Source organism: Mastomys coucha, unplaced genomic scaffold (assembly GCF_008632895.1).
Source record: "Mastomys coucha isolate ucsf_1 unplaced genomic scaffold, UCSF_Mcou_1 pScaffold12, whole genome shotgun sequence".
Taxonomy (NCBI): domain Eukaryota; kingdom Metazoa; phylum Chordata; class Mammalia; order Rodentia; family Muridae; genus Mastomys; species Mastomys coucha.
This window is the reverse complement of record NW_022196894.1, coordinates 3666023-3690724: the sequence shown is the minus strand read 5'-3', so window position 1 is coordinate 3690724 and position 24702 is coordinate 3666023. Positions and strand designations below refer to the sequence as shown.

Genomic DNA, 24702 nt, shown 5'->3' with positions numbered 1-24702 from the left:
AAAACTGCACAGAAGAATGAAATTCAAAACTCAAAAGATAAGCAGATAGCAATTATAAATGACAGTCAGCAGCACAAAATAGCAGCAGCTAACTATCCAAAAGGGATGCTAACACAAAATGGAGTCTACAATCGAAAATGGCAGTGACTGGTTGATGAGCAGCTCATCTGTCTCTCTTCACTGTAAACCTCAGGCTCCATCAAAGGTTTCCAAAGGATCATATCTGATGTATGACAATCCATTATTAATGGGTAAGTGTTCAATTACAGTTACTAGTGAATTTGTCTCTATTGCAATCCAGTCTCTCTCAAGCATGAGTATTACATGCCTAAGCCTGAGAGTATCGCAGTTTTTATTATAGCTTATGTGATCATTTTAGAATATGTGCAGTGAGAAGATTAGACTAAGGGAACTCCTTGGTTCTAGTCAGTTCTAGCATGTTGGAAATATGGATGACCTCTTCTTCTACCTCTATCCTCAGAGAATAGTCTGAGTCCTTGTGTTGCCTTCTATATAAAAAGCACACAAGTTTTAAAGAAACCCATTATGAACTAGAAGAATATGTTACCACAAATTAAGAACATGAAATCATTGGTAGACTAAAGAGTATGCCAAACAGAACCTGTAAAATTGTATGATACCAGTTTCAAAGTTTTCTCAAAAGCAAACAGGAACAGCTAAACCATCTACTGTGCTTAAAAAGTTAGCAACAGCACATAAGACATTTGAATCAGCATTTGGTACATATGCAGCCTACTTTATCTTCTCATATCTAGTCCCTGCCACAATGTCTTCAAATCCCATGTTCCTGTGTTCCCAAAGATTAGCATCTTCATCAAGGATGGTCAACCTGATAGGATAAACTTGACTGAAATAAGTATAGCAGGAAAAAGCAGAAAGTTCAACATGAAACGATAGATGGAGTTTCTAATTCGAACTTCCCTTGCACTGGAAACATGAACAAAGGTCCCTATTAAAACACTCAGAATGCACCAGAGCTTTCTGCATTTAGCAAAACAAGCTGTTCCTGGGTATTAGGAACATAATATCAGAAATCTATTTTTCTAATAAATCTTCCATTGCTTGGTTCTTGGTCTAGACTCAGGTCAAGGAACACCTTGTACCAATTTACTGTACTCAGACATCGCATTTGAAAAATGTTTGTCAGTGAATTATTAAATATCAAATTGAATTTTAAAATCAATTTGGGAATTTGGTATCAATGTTGACTTAATAGAAAGCAGTTTAAGAACTCCTATAGAGCATTTATTTACCTGGATTTTAAATCTCCACCCACCTCTTTACCTCCTGATCTATCCTTGAGTTAATTCAGTAGCCCAGGAAGCCCTTCACCTCATGATCCTCTTACTTTAGCATCCTGAGAAGCAGGAATCACAGTCCTATGGTACAAGTTCAGATTGCTGAGAAGAAAACTTCAATATCTATAACTCCAATTCAAGGAGGCCAGCCTGACTTGGGGTCCTGGTGTCTATCATTGTACCAAGCTCATCATTGATGTTTCAGAAGTTCAAAAGTATCTATATGTCCTACATAGAGATGAAACAAAAGATTACAGAGGCTAGTTGACATGTCCTGGGTACCATGCATGATCAGAAATACAATTTGATATATAAGCTTATTTATGATGTATATACATTAGTGAGTAATTGTAGGTGAACATGGGCCATAGCATCCGTGTGGAGAAGACAGAGGGTAGCCTTAGGTATCTGTCTTTGCCATCTACTTGCATTAGACTCATTTCTTTTTTTCTTATTATCTACTGGCTACAAAGCTGCTTCCTTGTCCATGAGCTTCTGGGAATCTCTTACCTCCTTCTTCTTTACTGAGGGACCATGGATATAAGTATAAGCTACCTCTCCCCAGGTTTTATGATTCTGGGATTTGGACTCAGGTCTTCATGTTTGCCAGGTATGGTCTCTAACCACTGTGCCATCTTCCCAACACTGAGAACTATCATGTTCTTTACCTAAATGCCAAGATACTTATCCTGACCACACCCACAAAAAATTATTCAGGCCATTGTTCCTGATCTGAATTTTCTAACATATCAGCTGAGGCCTCACAATTTTGAAATCTCTCTCTCTCTCTCTCTCTCTCTCTCTCTCTCTCTCTCTCTCTCTCTCTCTCTCTCACACACACACACACACACACACAATTTATGCTTGGAGCTCCTCTGCTCCTCTGCTCCTCTCAGGCATCCTATGTTGGGATCAATGTTGGTGGTACTTGTTTGTCGCCTGAGCTCTAAGCACTTACTAGCCACATACAATGTTGAACATGATAGGAGTTATGTGTCTTGCTCCTACTTATTGAAGGGATATAATTTATTCTAAAAGCCATGGGTCATGAATTTTAAAGCATTCACAGGATGCCCAGGCTCAGAAGAAAACAAGAGGCAGTACCTGTAGCATTAAGAAAATGGACCTGAGCTGGGCATTGGTGATGCACACCTTTAGTTCCAGCACATTTTAGACAGAGGCAGACAGATCTCTGAGTTTAAGGCAACCTGGTCTACAGAGTGAGTTTCAGAACAGTCAAGGCTACAAAGAGAATACCTGCCTCAAACAAACTAAAAAACAAACAAATGAAGAGGAAAAAATGTATAAAAATGTTACAAATGAGGTTACAGCATCACAGAAGAAAAAATAAAACCAAAAAGAAAGAGAAAAAGAGAAAAAGAAAGGAAGGAAGAAAGAGAGGGAGGGAGCAAGGAAGGAAGGGAGGAAGGAAGGAAGGAAGGAAGGAAGGAGGAGAGGAAGGAGCGGAGGAAGGAAAGAAGGGAGGGAGGAAGGGAGGCAGGGAGGAAGAAAGGAAGGGAGGGAGGGAGGCAGGGAGGAAGAAAGGAAGGGAGTGATAAAGGGATGGAGGAAGGGGAGGGAGTGAGGGTGGGAGGGAGGAAAGAAGGAAGGGAGGGAGAGAGGGAGGGAGGAAGGAAGGGAGGAAGGAGACCCTATGTTAACAAGAGAGCTCAGTAGCACTGTCATCTAAGAAAATTTTGAAGCCACCAAAGCATAATATTGGAGTTTTCTTAAGGGACAGGTCTCAGACCAGAGTATACTGTAAGGCTGCAATCTCAGATCTGCTATGGCCACCCCTTGGGTGACATGAGTAGTTCTCACACAAAGGATTACAATCTGCAGCTACCATCTGTTCAGAAGAGCACAGCACGCTAACCCAGACATGCCTGAAGAAGCCCCTGAAAACTCTAGTCTCTGCCAGTCTTGCCCTGGTATCTGGCACGCCTGGGATTAAACATCAACTCCTAATTTTTAGCTATAAGGACCTGTGTAAAGCACCTGTCCTGATTCTGCATCTGGAGCATGGGATGGTACCATTCCATCCAGTGTGAGTGGACACACATGAAGATGAGGCAAAGAACACACGCTGACACTGAGCAAAAACACTTCTGAGGCTATACTTCCCAGCTTCTCCATATGATACATCTATTCTATTTTCTGATATGTTATTTCTCAAAGATTTTGCCAAATGTCCAATGTAATTCATTAGGCTAAAATCCTCCCCAAAGGACACGCACTATTTATGTGTGTTCTACATTCTGTCAATCATGGGCCGATAACCTTTACAAAGAAGGAGGTGAGGACGAAGGGGAACAGGCGCAATGAGAATCACAAGAATAGAAAGGTCTATCTATCAACTGGTCTCAATTCCTATGACTGGTAAAACAGAGAGACAGAAGATATTGGCAAACCCAGAGGCAAGGATCTTTGTTAATGTGCCTTCTGAAGTTAGAATACAAAAACAATGATATCAGATTTGGGGAAAATTCTGTGTCTATTGCCCTAGCCTCTGGCATGAAATTTTTAAGGTAGAGTGGGCAGACCCTGATAATTTGACTCCAGAAGACCTGAATGTAGAGCTCAGTGATGCCAGTTCAAAAGTCTTGACATACTTTGCCTCTTTGTCCCCTTTATATACCCAATGAAAAACGAAGGAGACTAATACGACTAAAAAGACTTAAATCAAGAGTGGTGGTGTGGGCATGCAATCTTGGTACTTGGGACTTGCAATATTGGGACTTGAGGGGGAAGAACCTGAGCCATATTGTACCTTCAAGTTTAGCACAATTCCCATAGTAAGACCCTGTTTCTAGCAAAACAAAACAGTGGGATAAACAGAGTATCATAAATATTGAAAGAATGCCCAACAGCCTAACCTGGCCTGTGAGTCTGTGCAGGCTTCAAGCCAGTTTCTCTTCTCTGTAACCTGAAAATTCTTAAGATACATTTTCTAAATAGAAGAATGGCCATAGCAAGAGACATACAACAGCTATGGACTGAGAAGTGGCTGCTATACTGTGATGAGCAAACAACTTTTTCAGGTTCAAATGAATGAAGGGTTTCTGCTAGTTATGTGTTCAATATGTACATTTTAAACCCATGTTCTCTTTAAAGATATACTAAGCGACAGTCATAGATAGTAAGAGGCAGACCATGAAATTCATGCTTCAAGTCTTTCCCAAAACCTGATTGATGAAGGCAGCAAGACCAGACCATTTGGTGACAGTGGCCATATCTCCCCCTCTGCGAAACCTTTGTTTGTAAGAATTTACACAGAGGCAAAAATAGTGACCTTGATTCCAACATGTGTACAAATACCACCCCCAATAAAATGGCACTGAAGTGGGTGCTTAGTGGGTCTTAGTTCTATTGTTTTGAGTATTTGGGCTGGTGAAAGGCTAGAGGATATACAAATTAAATCTGTAACAGGCCATAGGGATAAAGCTATAGATTATAGCAAAAGGGGTAGAGATGGCAATGTGGGATTGCTTTCTGCACAAAATATTCCTGGAAGGGAAAAGGAGATTTTGGTAGCCCTGTCTCTGACAGCAGTCTATAAATTAGGGTGTGCTATGACAGACCCTATTTTTTAATTTTTACACCTAAAAACCATTGTCTTTATATATATTACATAAACACACACATACACACACGCACACACACATACACATACACACACATACACATGGACACATGCACTCACTGTGTACACTTGTATGTCTTCCCCAATCACTGCCTGCATTTCTCGTTGAGACTGGGACACTTACTGAACCTGAACTCTGTGTCTCAGGTCGTTCTGCATGTCAAGAAGTCTCTAGAATCCACCTGTCCTTGCTTCTCCCTTCCCTCAGTGATGTACAGGGTTACACATCAACTTCACTACTGCTGGCTTTTAGACAGGTGCTAGACATCTGGCCTCCAGTTCTTATGTTTGCAAAGTAAATGCTTTACCCAGATAGCCATCTCTCCAGCCCTAGACTATTTGATCTTTTATGCAAGTTTCAATTACAATTTCAAGTTAATATACTATACAATACACTATAATATATAATATATATTACAATATGTATACAATTTAAAGTTAATATACTATACAACACACTATATATATGTATATATACATATGCACACACATATATACATATATGTAAGATATACATTATATATATGTATATATATATATAATAACATGGTATTTTTCATTTGCATGTTCTAGTATGTCTCTGTTCATTACTGCAGTTTCTGTGTCCTCTGCCCTGCCTCCTGCTTCCCCCTTCCTCCCTGCAAATCCCTCCCTGTTCTACCACATGCATTTTTGTCATTCTTCCCTGTCTCTTAAGATTCTTTCCTTCTTAACAATCCCTTCCTTGTTTTATGAACACACATATACATATCCACAATTTCAAATCTAGATTCTGAACATGAGGGAAAACAATGTAATATTCTTCCTGATTTTCCCTGACTATGCTTAAGAAGGATTTCTAGTTCTGTTGATTTTCCAAGAAGGAGGGATCTTTAGCCACCATTGTCAGGACAGTAACCTTATATAGCCCCTGTGGAAATCAGTGTGATGCTTTCTCAAAACACTACAGCTAGAACCATGTCGCTCTTGGGCACACACTCAAATAACTCTGTCATGACAGCACACCACAGAGAATATGAACATCCATGTTGGCTGCTGCGTCACTCACAAAAGCCAGGAAGTAAGACTAGTTTGCATGTCCATCAACAGATAAATGGAAAAAGAAAGTGTGGTACATAGGCAAAATGGAATTTTCTTCAGCCGTAATAAAATGTAAACAATGTTTGACTTTTTAAAATATAAGTTTTAATTGCTTGAATAATAAATATCTAATGAACAAAATATGATATTTCTTAAGCAAGGGCTTTGTCTGTCTACTCCATTCCTTGATCCAAAGGAATTACACGCAAAGTTGAGAAGTAAGACCCCATCCCCAACTCTCTCAACTGTCTGATGGCATTAGGAAGATCTGGGGACACTGCTAACAGTCCTTCTAGAAAGCACAGAGGCTGCCCTGACAGTTCCCTTCCCTGAGCCTGAGGTCAGACACTTGGCTCTAAGACCTGTGTTCTTTCTCCTATCAGAGTTCAGAGTCAGTAGGAAAGTGTGGAAGACTTAAGCAGACTGCAGAGGTGTTAAAAATAGAAGTCAAGTTGCTATTGGAGATACAAGGAGAATTCTCCACTTGAAAATCTCTAATTATAATATGTCAAGAGTAAAATACCTCATCAGGAACAGTGTCCGGGAGAATACAGCAGTGGCTCTGTCAGCATCGTGATCCGTAATATGTTTGGAATCCTACACAAAATAGAAACTCAGCAGAAAAATGTCCTGTGAGGAATTGTCTCAGCCCCTGGGGAATGGCAAAGGCGACCTGCTAAGGCTTGTCTGTCCTTGCTTTACTTAGCTCTGGTTGGAAGCTCGGGGTTGCACATTGTCTATCTTTTGCGATATTGCAGTTTGTGTTAAGTCATGTGCATATATTGGATTTTCTTGGAGCCACCATATGGTTGGAGAATGGATGGCCTCCACAATGTCCTTAAAATGACATTAAACATCATGGATATATATGTCAAAGGGTAGTTATTCCAGAAAAGCACTCTCCTATAAGAAATAGATTAGCTACTCTTCTAACACCAACCTTTTCTTGTTTCTCTATGGGTCATGCTATGTTCATGCTCTAGGGCTGAGTTATAGGTTCTGCCTAACAGTTACTCTCTGTTAATATAAGCCTATGTATCCTGCACTGAGAGAAGCATTGTTCTGACCTACTTTAAAGTTTAATTCCTTCCACATGCAATGTAGAACATGAGGGAAAAAGAAATCAACTACATTAAGATGTGGGGAGACAGAGCCAATTTGAAGTAAACTTGTCATAGACAAGTTCAAATCAGGCAAAAAAATCAAAAGTGGGTAATGAAGGCAGAGAGAGGGCTTGGCAGGAAAAGAACAGTTGGTAATAAGCCTGCGCACCTGAGTTCAGTACCCAGCCTACATGTATAGAAGCCAGGTGTGAGCATGGTGTGCCAGTAACATCAGTGCAGTGGGGTTAGAGACGGGATAGCTTGGACTTGGTGGCCTGCCAACATAGCTAAAAACAGTGAGTTCCAGGTTCACTTGCTATCCTGTCTCAAGAGACTAGGGTGTAGAGAGACAGAGGGCATTCAATGTCTCCCTTTGTCGTCCACATGAACATATACCCAAACACATATGAATGTCTTCTTTTGGGGCTAAAGAGGGGGAAGAATCTGCATTAATTATTTGTAGCAGAAAAGGAGGCATCTTACCTCTCACACTCACTCTCCCACAGTGTGCATCGTTTCAATGTAACCAGGGAAGACAACATAATGGTCAGCCTCATCCATAAACACATTGTCCAAACTCAGGATTCCCCTGCCTTCAGAGAGTCTAGGAATTTTTAGAAGTATATGCCTGGCACATTTCCCAATTTCAGGATCATGCCCCCCGCCCCCCGCCAGGTTCCAAGTGCCACCCTTAATTCTGAGTCATAGTGAGATAATGAAATCACATAGAGTAAGAAAAGGAATGTCTTAAGAAAGTGCTTGTGTAGGGTTCAGCTTTGGAGCCAAGGTTTCTGAACTTTATCATACCAGTCCTGGCTTGTCTTCTGTTTTGAAATTGATCTGTTTACTTGAGTTCACATTCCTTGTAATTTCTGTGAGTCAGTATAGAGGAAAAACCCAGCTATCCATGCACAAGTGAATGAAGAAACATATTGTGGTATGCCCATGTACTGAAATAGTATTCAGCAATGTAAAGAAGTGAGCTACTTATACATGTGACAGTGTGGAAGAAACTGAAGACAAGTATGGTGATTAGCAGAGAGCAGGAGCACAGTCTGTTTGATATGGACACTGAAGGCAAAGTGTACAGCAGTAGTAGGGGCTCCTTTATATGGCTGGGAACTTGACAAAGAACAAGAATGAGAGGGTGCAGGCATGAGAAGGGGGGCAAGAGGCGTTTGTTTTTGTTGTTTTTGTTTGTTTCTTTGTTTTTTGGAGGGGAAACTGGGAATGGAGAAATTTACATGTAAATAAAGAAAATATCTAATAAAAAAATAATAACCAAAAAAAAAAAAAGAATGAGAGGGTGACAGGGGGCACAAGCATTGTAGGTGATGCATCTTTTCATTGTTTCTGACTTGGGTAAAAGTTCCATGCATGTTTTCATTGATACAGGTGCATCAAGTATGTACTTTCTATATGTGTGTATACTGCATGTACACTGTACATTTTACTAAAGCTGTAAAAATATTAAAGTTTCCTCTTTCATGTTGTCCCTGCTCTTTCTAATCTGCATATAGCACATTTCTTTGGTTTTCTTTTCAAGCATGCTATTGCTGGACCTCCCCCCATCCCCAACTGTGTATCTTCTCTATGTTCTATATGCTGTCCCACTATGTCCCTTAAAGACAGCTTTCCTTGGCTTAAATTAATGAACCCAAATCACCCAGCCTGTAAATTATTCTCTGTGGTTGCTGCTTCCCTCTGCTGCTGTCTTTCTTTGCTCCTCCTCATTACCATCAGTTAAGATGTAAAAAGCTCCCTTCTCTGACTCCAGCATCCAATCCTTGACTTGGGATCTTCCCAGTCTCTCCACCACTCTATCCATTAAATTCCTGACTCATGACCTTCTTGAATTGACTCCCTACCATTCACCATTCTATTTTATCCTGTACTTCACTTCTCACTCTTCAGGTGTCTCTTCCCAGGACTTCAGAGGGATAAAAGAAAATTCATGTTCCCAGGCCTTCACAGATCCCCATACTGCAAATTCAACCATGTACTGAGTTCAAGCCCTAGGTCTCCTTGCCCCAACCCTTATCTGGTTCCATTTGTAATCTGATACCCTGATTCTGGCACTCAGTAGCTCCTCTCATCCTAAAACACACCATCACAGAGTTAGCTTAATAACTATTGTCTAAGAATTTTATAAGTTATAAAACAATATATCCAGTCCCTATCAACCCTGATCATCACAAAGTTAGCAACAAATGGCAAAAATCCTTTTTACTGTCCTTTCTGTTACTTAGCATTATTATTTTATATTCATCCACAGTGCTTCTCAGTCCTTTGCATTGCTGAATATTATTCCATTGGACTGATCTAAGTCAAATTGTTCATCTATGGGCAAGTATTTATGCTTTCCATGTTACATTATGGAAATGTAAATATGTACAATATGATCACCACAAAAACCTGGTAATCCAGAGAAGCAATCTAATGAACACATCCCCAAGGAAGGTCAACCAAATACCACCCATGGCAGTGCCAACATTCTCAGTACCAAGAAGGGAGAAGCACCCAACAGGGCTTGAGTATGACTGTGTCAGTAGTGAGCACTGTGCACACAACAGAGTAATGCCAAGTAACCATGGCAACACTGAAACCCACTGAAAGGAGTCAAACACCAAAGGCCTTGTAATCTAGGTCTAGAGACCTGCCCGTAAGAGGCCAGTCCATAGACGCTGGAAAGCAAATGGGCAGGTACCAGCCTGCTAGGGGAATGGAGGACTGGCAGGGGATGTGAGATGGGGGGTTGGGTCAGTGTACTGGCTGGTTTTGTGTCAACTTGCCACAGGCTGGAGTTGTCACAGAAAAAGGAGCTTCAGTTGGGGAAATGCCTCCGTGAGATCCAGCTGTGGGGCATTTTCTCAATTAGTGATCAGGTGGGGAGGCCCATTATGGGTGATACCATTTCTGGGCTGGAAGTCTTGGGTTCTATATGAAAGCAAGTTGAGTAAGCCAGGGGAAGCAAGCCAGTTAGGAACATCCCTCCTCGGCCTCTGCAAGTTCCTGCTTCTTCATCTGTTTGAGTTCCAGTCCTGATTCCTTTGCTGATGAACATCAACATGGAAGTGTAAGCTGAACAAACCCTTTCCTCCCCAACTTGCTTCTTGGTCATGATGTTTGTGCAGGAATAGAAACCCTGTCTAAGACAGTGGGAGAATTTGTTTCTGAGGAGATGAACATGCTGTGGAACCAGATGGTGTGGTTGGCCATACTCACATTGAATGTACTAATGCCTCTGAATTTGGTATACTAGACATTGATTATAGGTGATACATGCACTTTATAGAAACAAAATACGGATTGTGGAGTGTCTTAGTCAGGGTTTCTATTCCTGTACAACATCATGACCAAGAAGCAAGTTGGGGAGGAAAGGGTTTATTCAGCTTACTTCTACATGGCTGTTGATCACCAGAGGAAGCCAGGACTGGAACTCAAGCAGGTCAGGAAGCAGGAGCTGATGCAGAGGCCATGGAGGGATATTTCTTGATGGCTTGCTTCTCCTGGCTTGGTCAGACCGCTCTCTTATAGAACCCAAGACTTCCTCCAGCCGATGGATGGCACCACCCACAAGGGGCCCTACCCCCTTGATCACTAATTGAGAAAATGCCCCACAGCTGGACCTCATGGAGGCACTTCCCCAACTGAAGCTCCCTTCTGTGATAACTCCAGCCTGTGTCAAGTTGACACACAAAACCAGCCAGTACATGGAGGCAATAGAAAGTTTCTGAGTATGTGCTACTTTTACTATGGTTAAAGCCTGTATCTGAAATAGATACAGATCCAATACAGTGATTTCCTGTATTTTACCAAAGGCATTATGTGCACAACAAAGCGTTCTGGGTTCCCAGAGCCTTGAATTGGAAGGAAAAGGCAACCTTACCATAAGCCTTGAAAATGCTGCTTGCTAGACATTATTTGTGTCCACTTGTCTAAGGAACTTTTCAGAGGACATTTTCCCCAATATGGCCTACACAAGCTTAAGAATCCTTAATTACCATAGGTGGTTCACAGATGAGCACCATCTAACTTTAATGTAATTATTAGTGTCTGTGGTCATGTTTGACATGGCCCACTATCTTAGTTTTAAGATAACGTGGTTATAAAATGTATCTTTTTTTTCTGTTTGCTTGCTTATTTCTTATCCATCCAATCCAGCTTTCAGTTTATATTCTTAAGGTCCAACACATGTTCACTCACATCTATCCCTTCCACATGTACGGCAACAAAACCCTACCAACTACAGCTGGATTCTCTAGCTTAGTTGGTGGGGTGCTCACCTAGCATGTACCCAGCCCTGTGCTCGAGTGCTAGCACTGCATAAACTACTCATGGTAGTGTGCCCCATAATCCAGGACTTTAGAGGTGCAGGGAGGAGGGCCAGAAGTTCAAAGTCATTTTCACCTACACAGGAAGCTTCAGGTTCAGACTAGATTATTTCAAACCTGATCCAAAAAACAAATAACACACCAAAAGCATGGACATGCATAGAGAATATAGATGGGTCTCCAAGGCACTCTCCTATGAATGAATATGGCTGCACTGGAAATGGGTATAAGCTTTGTTTTAAGGTCTATAAAAATCTTCCAAAATCAAATTGTGGCAATGGTTGCACAACTGTTCTCACAATCGGCAAGTCATACACTAATATGAGCAAATTTGTTGTACCTCTACATGTCCAAGTTACATGGTGTCTGTCTATATCTGCACACTCTCACATTTCCATGAAATAGTTTTTAAAAGCATGCCTTATGTTGGGATAGCATTATGTGGAACTCGGCACTTTAGAGACAGAAAGAATAGATGCCTGTGTCTGTTTACTAATATATACAGCTAATGAAAACATGGTCTACATAACAGATAAGGATGCCTAATTGCTGAGGAAATCTCTGGGAAACTGGTGGTGTATGGAGAGGTTTAGAGATTCTTTCCTCGTCAAGATCCCCAGCATACAAGGTACACTGTCCACTACCAGCTACAGGGCCAGGGCACCTGCTCAGGGACAGCACCCTCCAGGTCTGGGATGTAGCATCCACTTACTGTGGCTGTGCCGGAGACGGTCTGCGCACTGGTGTCAGGGCTCTGCTCCGAGTGTGTCTGTGTCGGAGGATACAGGTTTAATGTGTGGTCAGGGACAGTGGTCTGGCCGGTGTACTCTGGTGCAGGATGGGGATGAGGGGCCGTGTATTCTGCAGGGATGCCATTCTGGGGTGGAGCAAACTGCGCTGAGGCATAAGGCTGAGCCATTGTGTCAGGGGCGGCCGCTGCTTCCTGATTACCCTGAGGGAAGGAAAGAAAAGGAGAAGGAAAGAGAACACCATTAGAGTTCCACAAACAGAACTGTTCCCCACATTACAGGAATGGAGTCCCAGCACTCTTTCCTGCATCCAAAATGGAGTTCTAAGGGTTGGCCTCTCAGCCAAGCCTTACCACACCCTATAAGCAAATCATGATCATCATCATCCTCAATTTACAGATGGGAAAAAATATATCAAGGAACACGATGATGTCACATTCTCTAAGTCCTCCAAAGTATTCCGAGACTGTCAGGTCTGTACACCACTGGTAGGTCCTCTGTTTTATCTCAATTTTAGACAAGATTAGCTTCACATTGTCTATGGTGACGATGAAGTACCAATTTAATACTGTGCTGAGCAGTCAAACTGCTTAAGCATGTGCTTGAGGGATGCATTCGGACTAAATGCAACTATTAGGTGATCTGGAAGGGTCCCCAGGAAAGATCTTACAATGTGTGTGTGTGTGTGTGTGTATACACATGTGTCAGCATGTGTGTGTCTGTGTGTTGTGTCTATGATGGCCCCAGTAATGATAAAAAGCAGCCAATGGAAATTTAGGGCTTAATTTAGAGACCCCACCTAATATTCTACTTTCTCTCTTTTAGATGATAGATGCTAATCAACTCTGAGCCTCATTAATCAATGCACCCCATCTTGTCTCCTTTTTTTAATAATAAGTACAGGACATTATATAACAATTCCCCCTTCAGTTATAGCCTAAACATTTAATACATAAGTACAGGACATTATATAACAATTCCCCCTTCAGTTATAGCCTAAACATTCGGTATGATAATTACAGTCAAGTCAAAAGAATTAAAAAAAAAACTGAATTCAAATGTTTCCATTTCTGGAAACATCTCCTTCCCTCTACCTCCACCCCCATAACTCCACCAGCCTTCACACACTCCACATACACATATGCAGAAATCATAAGAGTAGTCCAGAGGTTTAAAATGTTCATGGTCTTAAAAAATATAGTTGTATAGCCAGAAAGAAAGGAAGGAAGAAAGGGAAGAAGGGAGGGACAGAGAGAGGGAGGGAAGGAAGGAGGGAGGGAGAGAGAGAAGCAGACAAGCTGAGCCAACAGGAGCCTCTCCCATTTTCTATGGTCACATGTTTACTTTAGTCATACTGCAAGGACTCTGGGCACAGAGGTCAACATGGCTCACCAACAGGAGACCTCAGCCTCTGCTACAGTAACATAAGCAATGCACAGATACAGAGCTCATGCCTTTGTTTCTAGAGAGCCACACTTGTACAGTGTTGATGTTGGTATTTGTAAGAGAAATAAGCTTTGCACAAGTTTAAATACTTTTACAAGAAATACATTTCCACCAGCTCTTTCTTCCTCCATAATAGTTCCAACATGTGTGCCACTAGGCAGAGGGCATACTTGCTTCTGTTTGGACCATTGTCCTGTAGCACTGAGGTAGCAGCAGGTCAGCTGTGTCTCAAGCTGGGTGGCTACATAAGGCTATCTAACTCTAGAAGAGAACATTTACTGTCTCACTGATGCTCAGAGTCGACACTGAATCATTCAAAGATACCCCCCTCCATCTTTCATTTTAAGGGACATTCACCCTCAGGCCATGGAGTGCAGAAGTGGCTATACTCTGTCCCTGGTGGTCTCTGAGTTACCACCAGAGTCAGCCACATGATATCAGCTGCCAATCACAGGCGACCATTTCTTTAGAAAACTCTTCAGTTGTCTTGTTGTCATGCTAATGAGTTCTCCTAAGCATGGGGTATTGCTATAGTGTTTGGGAAGGTGCTCTTTCCAATATAGTAGAGAGAGTGTTAGCCTGGGGCCTGTGTAGAGGTCACACAGAACAAAATGGTGCTAAGGTGCTGGGGAAACAGGAAGCACTCACGGCTTGATGACATCATATCAAGATTGGATGTATCTTTATGGACAGTTGAAAACTGCCCTGTTTGAGTTTTTACACACACACACACACACACACACACACACACACACACACACACATATATATGTATGTATGTATGTATGTATGTATAAATACATATATTTTTCCAATAGCTTGCCTAAGTTATCAGTAACATGAAATGTATGTGTTTAAAACAGTACTTGGTGATTTTGTACAGACAGACAATGTGAAAAGGCCTCTCTGCCCCAGCTCATCAGCTCCCTACCACCTTTGCCCATTTGCCCACACACCTGTGTGCTCATGCATTTTTGAGAAGATTTCACTTAAGATGCTTTTTCCTAGAATCATACATGACTGTTTAAATCACCATCTCATTTCTTTATTTGACTTCCCCAGAGAAGCTTCATCTTGCATAGCTCAAACTCCTAAAATCACTTTTTTCCTTCCCATTCTTTTTTCTCCCTTTATTTATAAAACTCAGGGCCTCATGCATGCAAGTCAAATGCTCTAGCACGGAGTTTTTCCATTTCTCCCCCACCTCTCTCTCATTTTTATTTATTTTTTGTTTTGTTCTGTTTTGTTTTGTCTGGTTTGTTGAGACAGGGTTTCTCTATATATCTCTGGCAATCCTGGAACTCACTCTTAGACCAGGCTGGCCTCAAACTCAGAGATCTGCCTGCCTCTCACAAGTACATGCTGAGATTAATGGTGTATGCCACCAGTGCCTATCTTTACTTTTCATTTTTGAGACACGGTTTCTTTCCCAAAGTCATTCAGGCAGGACATGAACTTGTCATTTTCCTATCTCAGTAGCAGAGATTATAGATATGAGGCTCCAGGCCCTGCTTCTTCTTTAAGGTGTGTTTTCTGTTTCTTAAGATCCAAAGGTACCAAGATGTGTACATTTGTGTGCATGTGTACATATGCTTGTGCGTGTGTGTATGTGTGTGCATGTGCATGTGTGTGTGTGCATGTGTGTGTGTGTGTGTGTGTGTGTGTGTGTGTGTGAGTATTGTACTTCCTCTGCTGGTTTGGTATGGAACTTAAGTGCTTTTCTTTTCCTGGGAGAATTATAGACTATATCTAGCAGAAGCTGACTTGGCAAACAAATATGGTGCAAACCTGTACTACTGCTTATTTTTGTAAATAAGGTTTTATCAGTACAAAATCCAATAAATGTATTCATTTGTCTAACAAATTGCCTACAGCTGTTCTAGTACATTAAGCACAGAGTTGGTTTGCGGTGACAGAGACTATATGGCCCTCAAAGTTTACACTACTTACTGTCTGGACCTGTGCAGGAAAATGTTTCCAGCAGCTATGGCAGAAGAGCAGGAGAAATGGGAAGTCCGAGGAAGGAACCATTATTGTACAAAGAATTTGGGCAGAACATGAGTCTAACAGGCAAGCAAGAAGAGAAGAAAAGGGATATATTCTAAGTAAAGAAGGAATGATCTTGGCTGTCTCTCCATATTAGCAGCAGTGATGATGGTACATACCTATAATAGTTTTGAATTTCTCTTCTGGAATTTGTTTTCCCTTCAATAGATATGTGATTATAATCTCAGATGGACACAAACAAACACACACAGAGAGACAATCACACACTGCACAGACACCATTCTTTCTATTCATTGGTCTCCAGAAGATAAGCTGACCAATATTGCCCTTCACCTCCCAATTGGTACATTAGGCCAAAAGTTTTCAAACATGTATGGGTACTCCAAAGAGATTTGAGGCAATGACTGGAGACATTTTTGGCTGTGACAGCTCAGGATGGCTATACTCTTAGCATTTAGTCCTTGAACAACAGTGATATTGCCAAATTCCTGTAGGGCAAAAACTAGGCCCTGTTCTCAATGAACTACCTATGGGCCCCAAATGTTAATATTGCTGATGTCTAGAATTCTTGCTTTGCAAGTACTGTGATATATTCCATGGTACTCAAACTATTTCACTTCCTACTGCAGAGGGGTTAGACACTGAGGTGCTGGGTGCAAAATACCTGTGATTTTGTTTGTAAGATGCACAAGGTAACCCTAGGTACTTGGTGGCACAGCAGTTCAGGAAACCTCTGTGCCATCACAAGTTTGAAGCACGGCTTAAGAGCCCTCTAGCCTTATCACGAGGAAGGCAAGAACCAGTTAGGAGTACCTGTGTAGACAGAGAGAGCACCAGAATGTCTCAAGGTTTGTACCACTCTGACAGAAATGAGGTGTCAAGCTCTAAGGGCCAAATGAGGGAAAACCAAGCAGACAATAGTCAGCATTCGGGTATATTGGGCTCTGTATCACATCTTGTACCTGAAGGTCTCAAACAGATGTTGGCAGGACCCCCTATAGTTAGTTATTAACACCGACAGCCACTCCAGAGAGACCCTAATTAATATTCCCAACATTTGTACATTAGGCTAATTACAGCTAATATTTAATTAAGATCATTGTACTTCCTGTGGAAGCATTTTTCACCTTCAAATGACTTGAGAGATGTCTTTCTTACTTCCCTAGTGGTGCTCCTAAGTTCTTAGCTTAGGTTGAAACAAATTTTCTTAGAAAATGAGATAGCTGGTAGGAGCATCCTTTCTATTGCAGGTCGGGGCAAATTCCAGGTATGTGAACAAGATCTTGGCAGAAGGCTAAAGCCGAGTTCCAGTAGGTAGTGGGGACTGGTAAAATGTTGAGAGTGTTCCCCACAGGACAGTCTCACATGTGCAGAACCTGCCTATTCTATACCAAGGTCAAGCCTCCACTTTTCTGTAAATCAATGGGTCAGAGCAATGTGGATATTTGCAGAGTCAGGGAGCTTGTGGGTGTCCCTCCTTGATAGGGAGTGACTGTGCTTTGCAAGTATCCCCCTCATCACCAAGCAAGCACTGCGAGAGCTTGTGCAAACTTCACATCCAATTCCCTCTGCCAAGACATTCTTATGTTGCTGCTAAATATAAGGATAGGGGGAGTGTGGGTGAGAAGAGGTCAGGATCTCTGATGGTTGGAAATCCACAATGCTTCAGAGTGGAGCTGTGTGAAAGTGTGGGCTAAGTAAGGTCTATGAGGGTAGGTGTAGAAGAACTGTCCTTGTCCTCATAGATCAAACATCCCCATAAATCAGATGAAATCAAAACCTGCTCGGTGACATGGGGTCCAATGTTACACAGGATGTTCCAAAGTGTTTCTTCCACTTGTTTACCAAGAGCAAAGTGATTATTAAGATGCAAACGAATCTTATTCCTTAAAGAAAATAAAATCCCCCAAAGTCATTTTAATCTAAGTATTTTACTGAAGCATGAAATAGACAGAATATTATTGCTATTTTAAGACAGGAGCCGTAATCTATTTAGCTTCATGTATGCATACATTCACAGAGTCAGGCCTCAGATACATAGTATTTTCATAGGCAACAGAAACAATCAATGCTCTGCCTCTGAGGTGGACATAGGAGATAGAATCCTGTTCTTATTGTCCTTTCCCATGCCTCCACCCACTCCAGACATCCTCGTTCTGCCATGTAGCACACTGAGTGATTTAGTAGAACCCCTCTTAGAGAAACACAAGAACTATCAGTGGCAGCCAGGCTGACTTTGCAAAACATGTTGGCTTGAAAGACTAATGCAGAACACATTTTAATCGAGAAAGAGTCATAGTCCTTCTGTGGCAGGAGAAAGGAAAGTGTCTGATTGAATAGCTGCCAAGGCAGACTTGAAAGGAACTAAATGTGTTCCTGCAGGTAGGGCTGTGTTTCTCTCTGTCTCTCTCTCTCTCTCTCTCTCTCTCTCTCTCTCTCTCTCTCTCTCTCTCTCTCTCTCTGTGTGTGTGTGTGTGTGTGTGTGTGTGTGTGTGTATTTTCCTGAGTATACTTGGGCATTTTCCTCGGCTTTTATACGCAAACTTTGATTGTTCCCTTTCTGGAGTGTATTAGTCCTCTGCCTATTTCTTGCCTTAAGCCGCTCACCCAGACTGCCCCAGCCTTTAGAATGAAGAAATGTATGGGAATTGCCAAGAGCTAATAAACCCACTGATTACAAATGTCCACATGGCCAACGGAAGCATCTGTTCTTCCAAGACCTACTGGCCAGCACACCCTGAAATAAACTCTCTGGAGGAGCCTGGTTATCCCCAATGGCTGTTTGCAGCTTGCAGTCTTACTGACAGTTTGTTTTACTTGACTTCAGCAACCTGGTATGCTCTGATCTACTTCTCTGGCACGAAACTGCACCAATTCGGAAAAAGCTTTTTGCACTGAGCTGAAATGGGCTAACATGCATCATGCCCCAGGGGCAATAAGACAAAGGAAAAATGCCAAATGACACCATTAACTTGCTGGTCCTAGGACAAGCACAAATCCATGCAAAGAGCACCTGCTTCCCCAACCCTCATATGTACATATGCACATGAGTGTGTGCGCGCACTCGTGTGCACGTGCACACGCATACACACACACACACACACACACACACACACACACACACACACACACCACTCCACAACACTCACGTCCTTTCACCAGGGATGATGCAAGATGAGAACTGCCTTCTAGAAATCCCAGACTTAACATTAAAACAACTACAAGGCAATTCTTCTGCTCCGTTCAAATCACAGTATCAAGTGAAAAATCAGAAATACCTGCTGCACCATGCTGCATGCTCTCTCCTCCATAAACTTAGCAGCTGTTCTAATCCCACACCACAGAGCATCTGCCCAGAGCAAGCCCTGATGAGGAGCAAGGGTATACAGGCTGGGCACTATGAGGATGATCGGGGTGTTGATGGAGGGGGAGCTGATGCTGCTTGGCTGACCTCCCCCTCAACATCTGACTATATCCAAAACCAGCCCCAGATGGGACTCTTCCGCAAGGGAGGCCTGGCCCATCAATCACAGCTCGCTCCTCCTCTGGCTGCTGTTCTGGGTTTCAGAGTGTACCACTGAGCCGATGATTATCTAGTGGAAAGGAATAAACACACACACACACACACACACACACACACACACAGACACACACGGACATGGCCACACGCACACACGCATGCACGTGCTCGTGCACACAGCTCCACTACACTAATAGCTATTTAAAAAACATTAGAAATGCTATTCTATGCATAGCCTGGAGCTGGAATTTTTCATTACTAAACTAAATATATGATATGCAAAGTTATAAGATCCACTGGGGAGCTTGCTACTATCTTATTTCATTTTCTGAGAAAGGAAGAAGGAATGTTTGGGGGCGACAGGGAGGATGGTAAAGGAGGGTGAAGGATGCTCCAAGAGATCAAGAGATGGTCACAGACAAATTAAAAACTGCCATAATTACCATAAGAGGGCTGGGGAGATGGCACAGTCAGTAACGCACTTACCTTACAAGCATGAGGACTGGGATTCATTTCCCTAGAACTCATGTAAAAAAATAAAAAAAACATAAAAATGCCAACATGGTGGCGCCTGATTATAATCTCAGTACTGTGGAGGGAGAGGTAGGTAGACCCATGGGCTTTATGGCTAGCCAGTTTAAGCTATTTGGAAACTTCTAGGCCAATGTCTCAATAAATAAAGTGAAGAATTTTGGGAATGGCATTTAAAGTTTTATTTTGGTGTGCACCATGGGAGCATAAACACACACATGCCCAAGTACCTTTCCCCCACATCTCCCTATACACACGCATACATGCTTTTCCAGGTTCTATGTTTACACTGACATAAACACAAACATACACAAACAAGCACATACACAACATAGCAAAAAATATGTGAAATAATATGTAGGTTAATTGTAAACTTATCATAAGATGTGATCACTGGTGGTTACTAGGGAGACATTTAGCTTGCTGGTTGTGTGCCCTTGGGCAAGTGGCAGCTATTCTGGTTGCCAACACTGGCTTCTATGAAATGGGAACAATTGAGTAACTCTTCACATTGTTATTACAAATCGAAATCAAGAAAAGAAGCACTGAGGACCAGAAGCATTAATGGTGTGCATTAAATTATCAGATGGTCTGACTCCCGTGCAATGAAACGGCCTAAAGTGCAGCACTGTGCCTCTCCCCATACATCTTAGATAAGAACTCAGTGCATCAACATGCTGTCATTGAAGGAACCCACAGGACCTCAAACCACGGCAATCTGGCATGCAATGGACGAACAGCACAGGACTCTCGCTGCCTCTTTCGTTTCTTCTGTCTCTTTCAACCCCATTGTTTGATCTGTTCTTCCAATCAGTAAAAATGAGCATCCTAGAAAGCATTCTTAGGCAGCTGTGGCGCCAGCTAAAATTCAGACCCCAAACCATCTCCTTTGTTTAAAGGTGCAGATATTTGGTTCTTCTATCTTTATTAAAACCATAACAATCGGAGAGGAGCGTCAAAACAATGTCAGTTACATTTGACCATGTCCTTCCTGTCCACCAAAGGAGTGGTTTCAAGGGTCCCGTGCACCTTCCTGCGGATAGCTGCTTATCATTGGCACAGCTCCCTGTGCAAAGAGCTCCTGCATGATGGAGAGAGTGGATGGGAATTCTGAGATGACTATGCTTCTAATTAAATTAGATGAGGGGGATGTGAGGGCCAAGGAAGCCTGGAGACCTTCAACCTCCCCATCTTTCTCTTGCACTAATTCAGGAAAACCTGTGATGATTGACAAACTTTTTAAAACAAAATCCCAGATATCAAGCATTAGAAAAAATTCTAAGATAAAAATCATTCTTGCCATCCTTACATTCCCAACCACACCCTGGATATAACTCCCCAGTGCAATTCGCACTTGGGGCTAAATCTAGCAGCACCTAGGCTCCCTGAAAGGATGTGCTGGCTGTTCTCTGATCCACTTACTCTAAAGAACCCAGGAATGTCGTTGGCAGAGTCCAACTCAGCATATGTGGCCAGCAACTCCTATCAAGAGCCAAGTGTTTCTTGTCCTGACTGATAACTGTGAAACCAAACTTCTGTATCCCTGCCTGAGAAAGGAGAGAGGAGTCCAAGGTGGACGAACTCCCTGGGAATGATAATGACAATTCTTAAAAATAGTTAACCATACTATTAAAAAAAAAAAAAACCAAGTAAAGTAGCTACCTTCTGGCAGAATCTATCAGAAAATGCATGAACACTGTCCTGGACTTATCGAAAACCTGGGGATTCCTTCTAAATCATCGAATACAAAGGTGTGAAGTAAAATGGCTTCCTCATAATCCCAGAGGGTGGGATCTATGCCAACCTCTGCAAAGCTGGTTCACTGTACTAAGAGAATGTTGGTCTTTCAGATGGTATATGTGATATTTTGTATTATCAAACGATGGGGGAATCAGTCCAACATTTTTTAAAATATGTATATGTGTGTGCATTCATATAGTATGTATATGTGTGTAAGGCAGAATTTATGTGCTTTCCCCAACCACTCCTCATCACATTCTTTGAGAAAAGATTTGCCACTGACTCTGGAGCCCACTAATACAGCTGTCCTGCCTGGCCAGCAAGCTCCAGATGTCTGCCTGCTATCTACATCCCTAGAGCTGGAATCACCACTATGTTCTTCTGTGCCCAGATTTCACATGGATTTGGGGGACCTGAATTCTGGTCCTCTTGTTTGTATGGCAAGTACTTTATCAAATGAGCCATCTGCCCTCTAAATCTACACTGACCTTCTTTAAGTGAAATATACTATAAGGCACTGGGAAGAAATAGACTAGAAAGTGGTAATTTTGCTTCATGGAACCTTTATGTAGATGAATCAGTTTGCAATACCAAAATGTACAAAAAATAAAATTATAAAATGTGCTAAATAATACTAAGTAATTTCCAGCATTTTCTAGAACCTAGCCTTTTCTTAATACCATCAAAGGAGATCAAGGTAGAGTATTGAGAAGCAAAGAGTTCTAAGCTGGATAAGTTGGCAAGCAATCTTATCCTTGTGAGGCGTAGTTTCCTTATTCATAAAATAGAAATAGTGGTACAGATTATTCTTCATTGTGAGACTTTTGTAATTCTTTTGGGGATAGTGAATATCAACAGGTATATATTTGATCATCTAAAAGTTCTTTTATATAAATCCCATTGTTGGAATGAAATTTTGTCCATCCAGTCCCACAAGAACTGACACCTGGTGTTGGAGCCTTACCTGCTCTGGGTCACTCACATAGAAGAAATTCAAATTCTACAGCCACTTTTAAATATAATAAAACTAAGGTACATTTATGTGCTCATTTAGAGTAAAAACATGCTCTAGTGAACCAGCCATTGGTTAATGAATGGGCCAGAAATTTAGCCATATTAGTCTGATTAGAGAATTGCTTTACTGAATTCATGCAAAAATGAAGACAATGGGAATAAGGATGAAGATATGAAAGGCAATGATGATAGTAACTGGTGATGATGGTGACTGGTGATGATGGTAATGGTGGCAAGGGTAAATGGTGATGGTCCTGATGGTGATGATGGTGATGATGATGGGGTAGTGCAGGTAGGAATGGTGATGTTGATGGTGGTGATGGTTGTGGTTATGTAGCTGTTGAAGATGGTGGCAGTAATGGTTGGGATGGTGATGACAATGAAAGTAAAGATGGTGGTAGCAGAGATGATAGTGTTAGTAGCAATGACGATGGTAGTAAAGGAAAGATGATTGTGATGGTCATAATGATGGGGATGGAGAGGAGGGAGATGATGATGGTAATAATAAGAAACCTTTTCATAGTGTGCATTGTACATTCACATTGTGTGTGTGTGTGTGTATGTGTGTGTGTATTGTACACATGAATGTATATGTGTATGGGTATATACCTGTGTATGGACATAGATCAGAGGTCTACTTGGTGTTGTCTTTCTACATTGTTCCCCATCATAATTTTTGAGATACAACATCCCATTAATCCTACAGTGCTCTGTTTTGACACCTTTAGCTGGCCAGTAAGCCACTGGATTCTGACCATCTCTGTTTCCCCAGTGCAGGGGCTGAAGGCATATGATCCACACCCGACTTTTGTGTGGGTACTAGAGTTCTGAACCCCAGTCCTTTGGTTCCCATGACGCTTTACCTACAAAGCCATACCCCTAGCCCAAGAAACACGTCTTGAGTATTAACTGCACAATCATTGTCTTAAATACTGATGATGGATGATTCAACAAAGCATTGTCTACATCATCTCATGGAATAAGAATTCCACATGTTCATTTGGAGAACCTCATTGTTAAGAGACTGAAGGTGCTTATACGCATAGGACTAGTAAGTGAAATTACCCAGCTGTTAGGTTACTGTAGTTTTCATTTTAAATAGAAGTAAATTCAGTACTAACCTCTACTTTGTTAACATACGTAATTTAGTCTCATAACTCTTCCAGCTTGTGGAAAAGCACCTCTTAAACTGAATTCTGGGACACTGCCCTTAGGTCAAGAGTTCACAGCAAACCAGAAGCAAAGAAAACAATAATATATACAAGAGAGTCCAGGGACAGCAATTTGTCTCATTTCACTTCCCCTGCCTCTCTGTGGAAGCTTAAAAGGACAGAAACCATCTCGCCATGACTGATAAACAGCAGACCCAGAAACACAAACTGCCTGAGTGGGCAGCAAGATTGCAAAGATGAGGTGTCATGTTTGCCAAATGTTCCAGCCTGAGTTTCCCATTCAGAGTTACAGAAGGCGATGGAGAGGTTGTTTTTCTCTACTCCTTAAAAGTTAGCAATCATCAAATATTTATGGCACTCCCTTCAAATCAGGGAGATGGTTGCTTCTGAGGTGATATTTCCAAAGGGGAAAGTCATGTTTCTTACAGGATTCCCCATGTCCTGAAGAACTAAAACACCAACCATCCACATTACACACTTGGGAGGAAGACTTCCCCATCTTTCTTTTTTTTTTTTTTCCTTTTTAAAATTATTATTACATATTTTCTTTATTTACATTTTAAATGATATCTCCTTTCCTGGTTTCCTCTCTGAAAAGAAAAAAAACTGTTCCTTGCCCCCTCCCCCCGCTCACCAACCCACCCTCTCCCATGTCCTGGCCTTGGCATTTCCCTACACTGGGACATAGAACCTTCATAGGACCAAGGGCCTCTCCTCCCATTGATGACAAACTAGGTCATCTTCTGCTATACATATGCTACTGGGGCCATGAGTCCCACCATGTGTACTCTTTGGTTGGTGGTTTAGTCCCTGGGAGCTCTGAGGGTACTAGTTAGTTCATATTGTTGTTCGTCCTAAGGGGCTGCAAACCCTTCAGCTCCTTGGGTCCTTTCTCTAGCTCCTTCATTGTTCCCCATTGTTCTTATCACTGTGCAAGAACACAGGGGACCCAGGCCTCAACTTTCAAAATCTTACCTAGCCATGAATACACACACACACACACACACACATACGCACATACACACACACACACACACACACACA

At 41.9% G+C, this 24702-nt stretch overlaps 1 protein-coding gene across 41 annotated transcripts in view; it reads right to left on the bottom strand.

Annotated features, from left to right (window-relative positions):
• Rbfox1 (RNA binding fox-1 homolog 1) overlaps window positions 1-24702 on the bottom strand; it is a 1556838-nt gene that overhangs the window by 170534 nt on the left and 1361602 nt on the right. For 40 of the 41 annotated variants that reach the window (XM_031361868.1, XM_031361950.1, XM_031361938.1 and 37 more), the window contains one exon: window positions 12192-12431. In XM_031361868.1, the coding sequence (XP_031217728.1) occupies window positions 12192-12431 (240 nt within the window). Of the gene's footprint in view, window positions 1-12191; window positions 12432-18959; window positions 18987-24702 lie in introns of those variants that run through there. The other variant, XM_031361850.1, reaches the window with a different exon arrangement.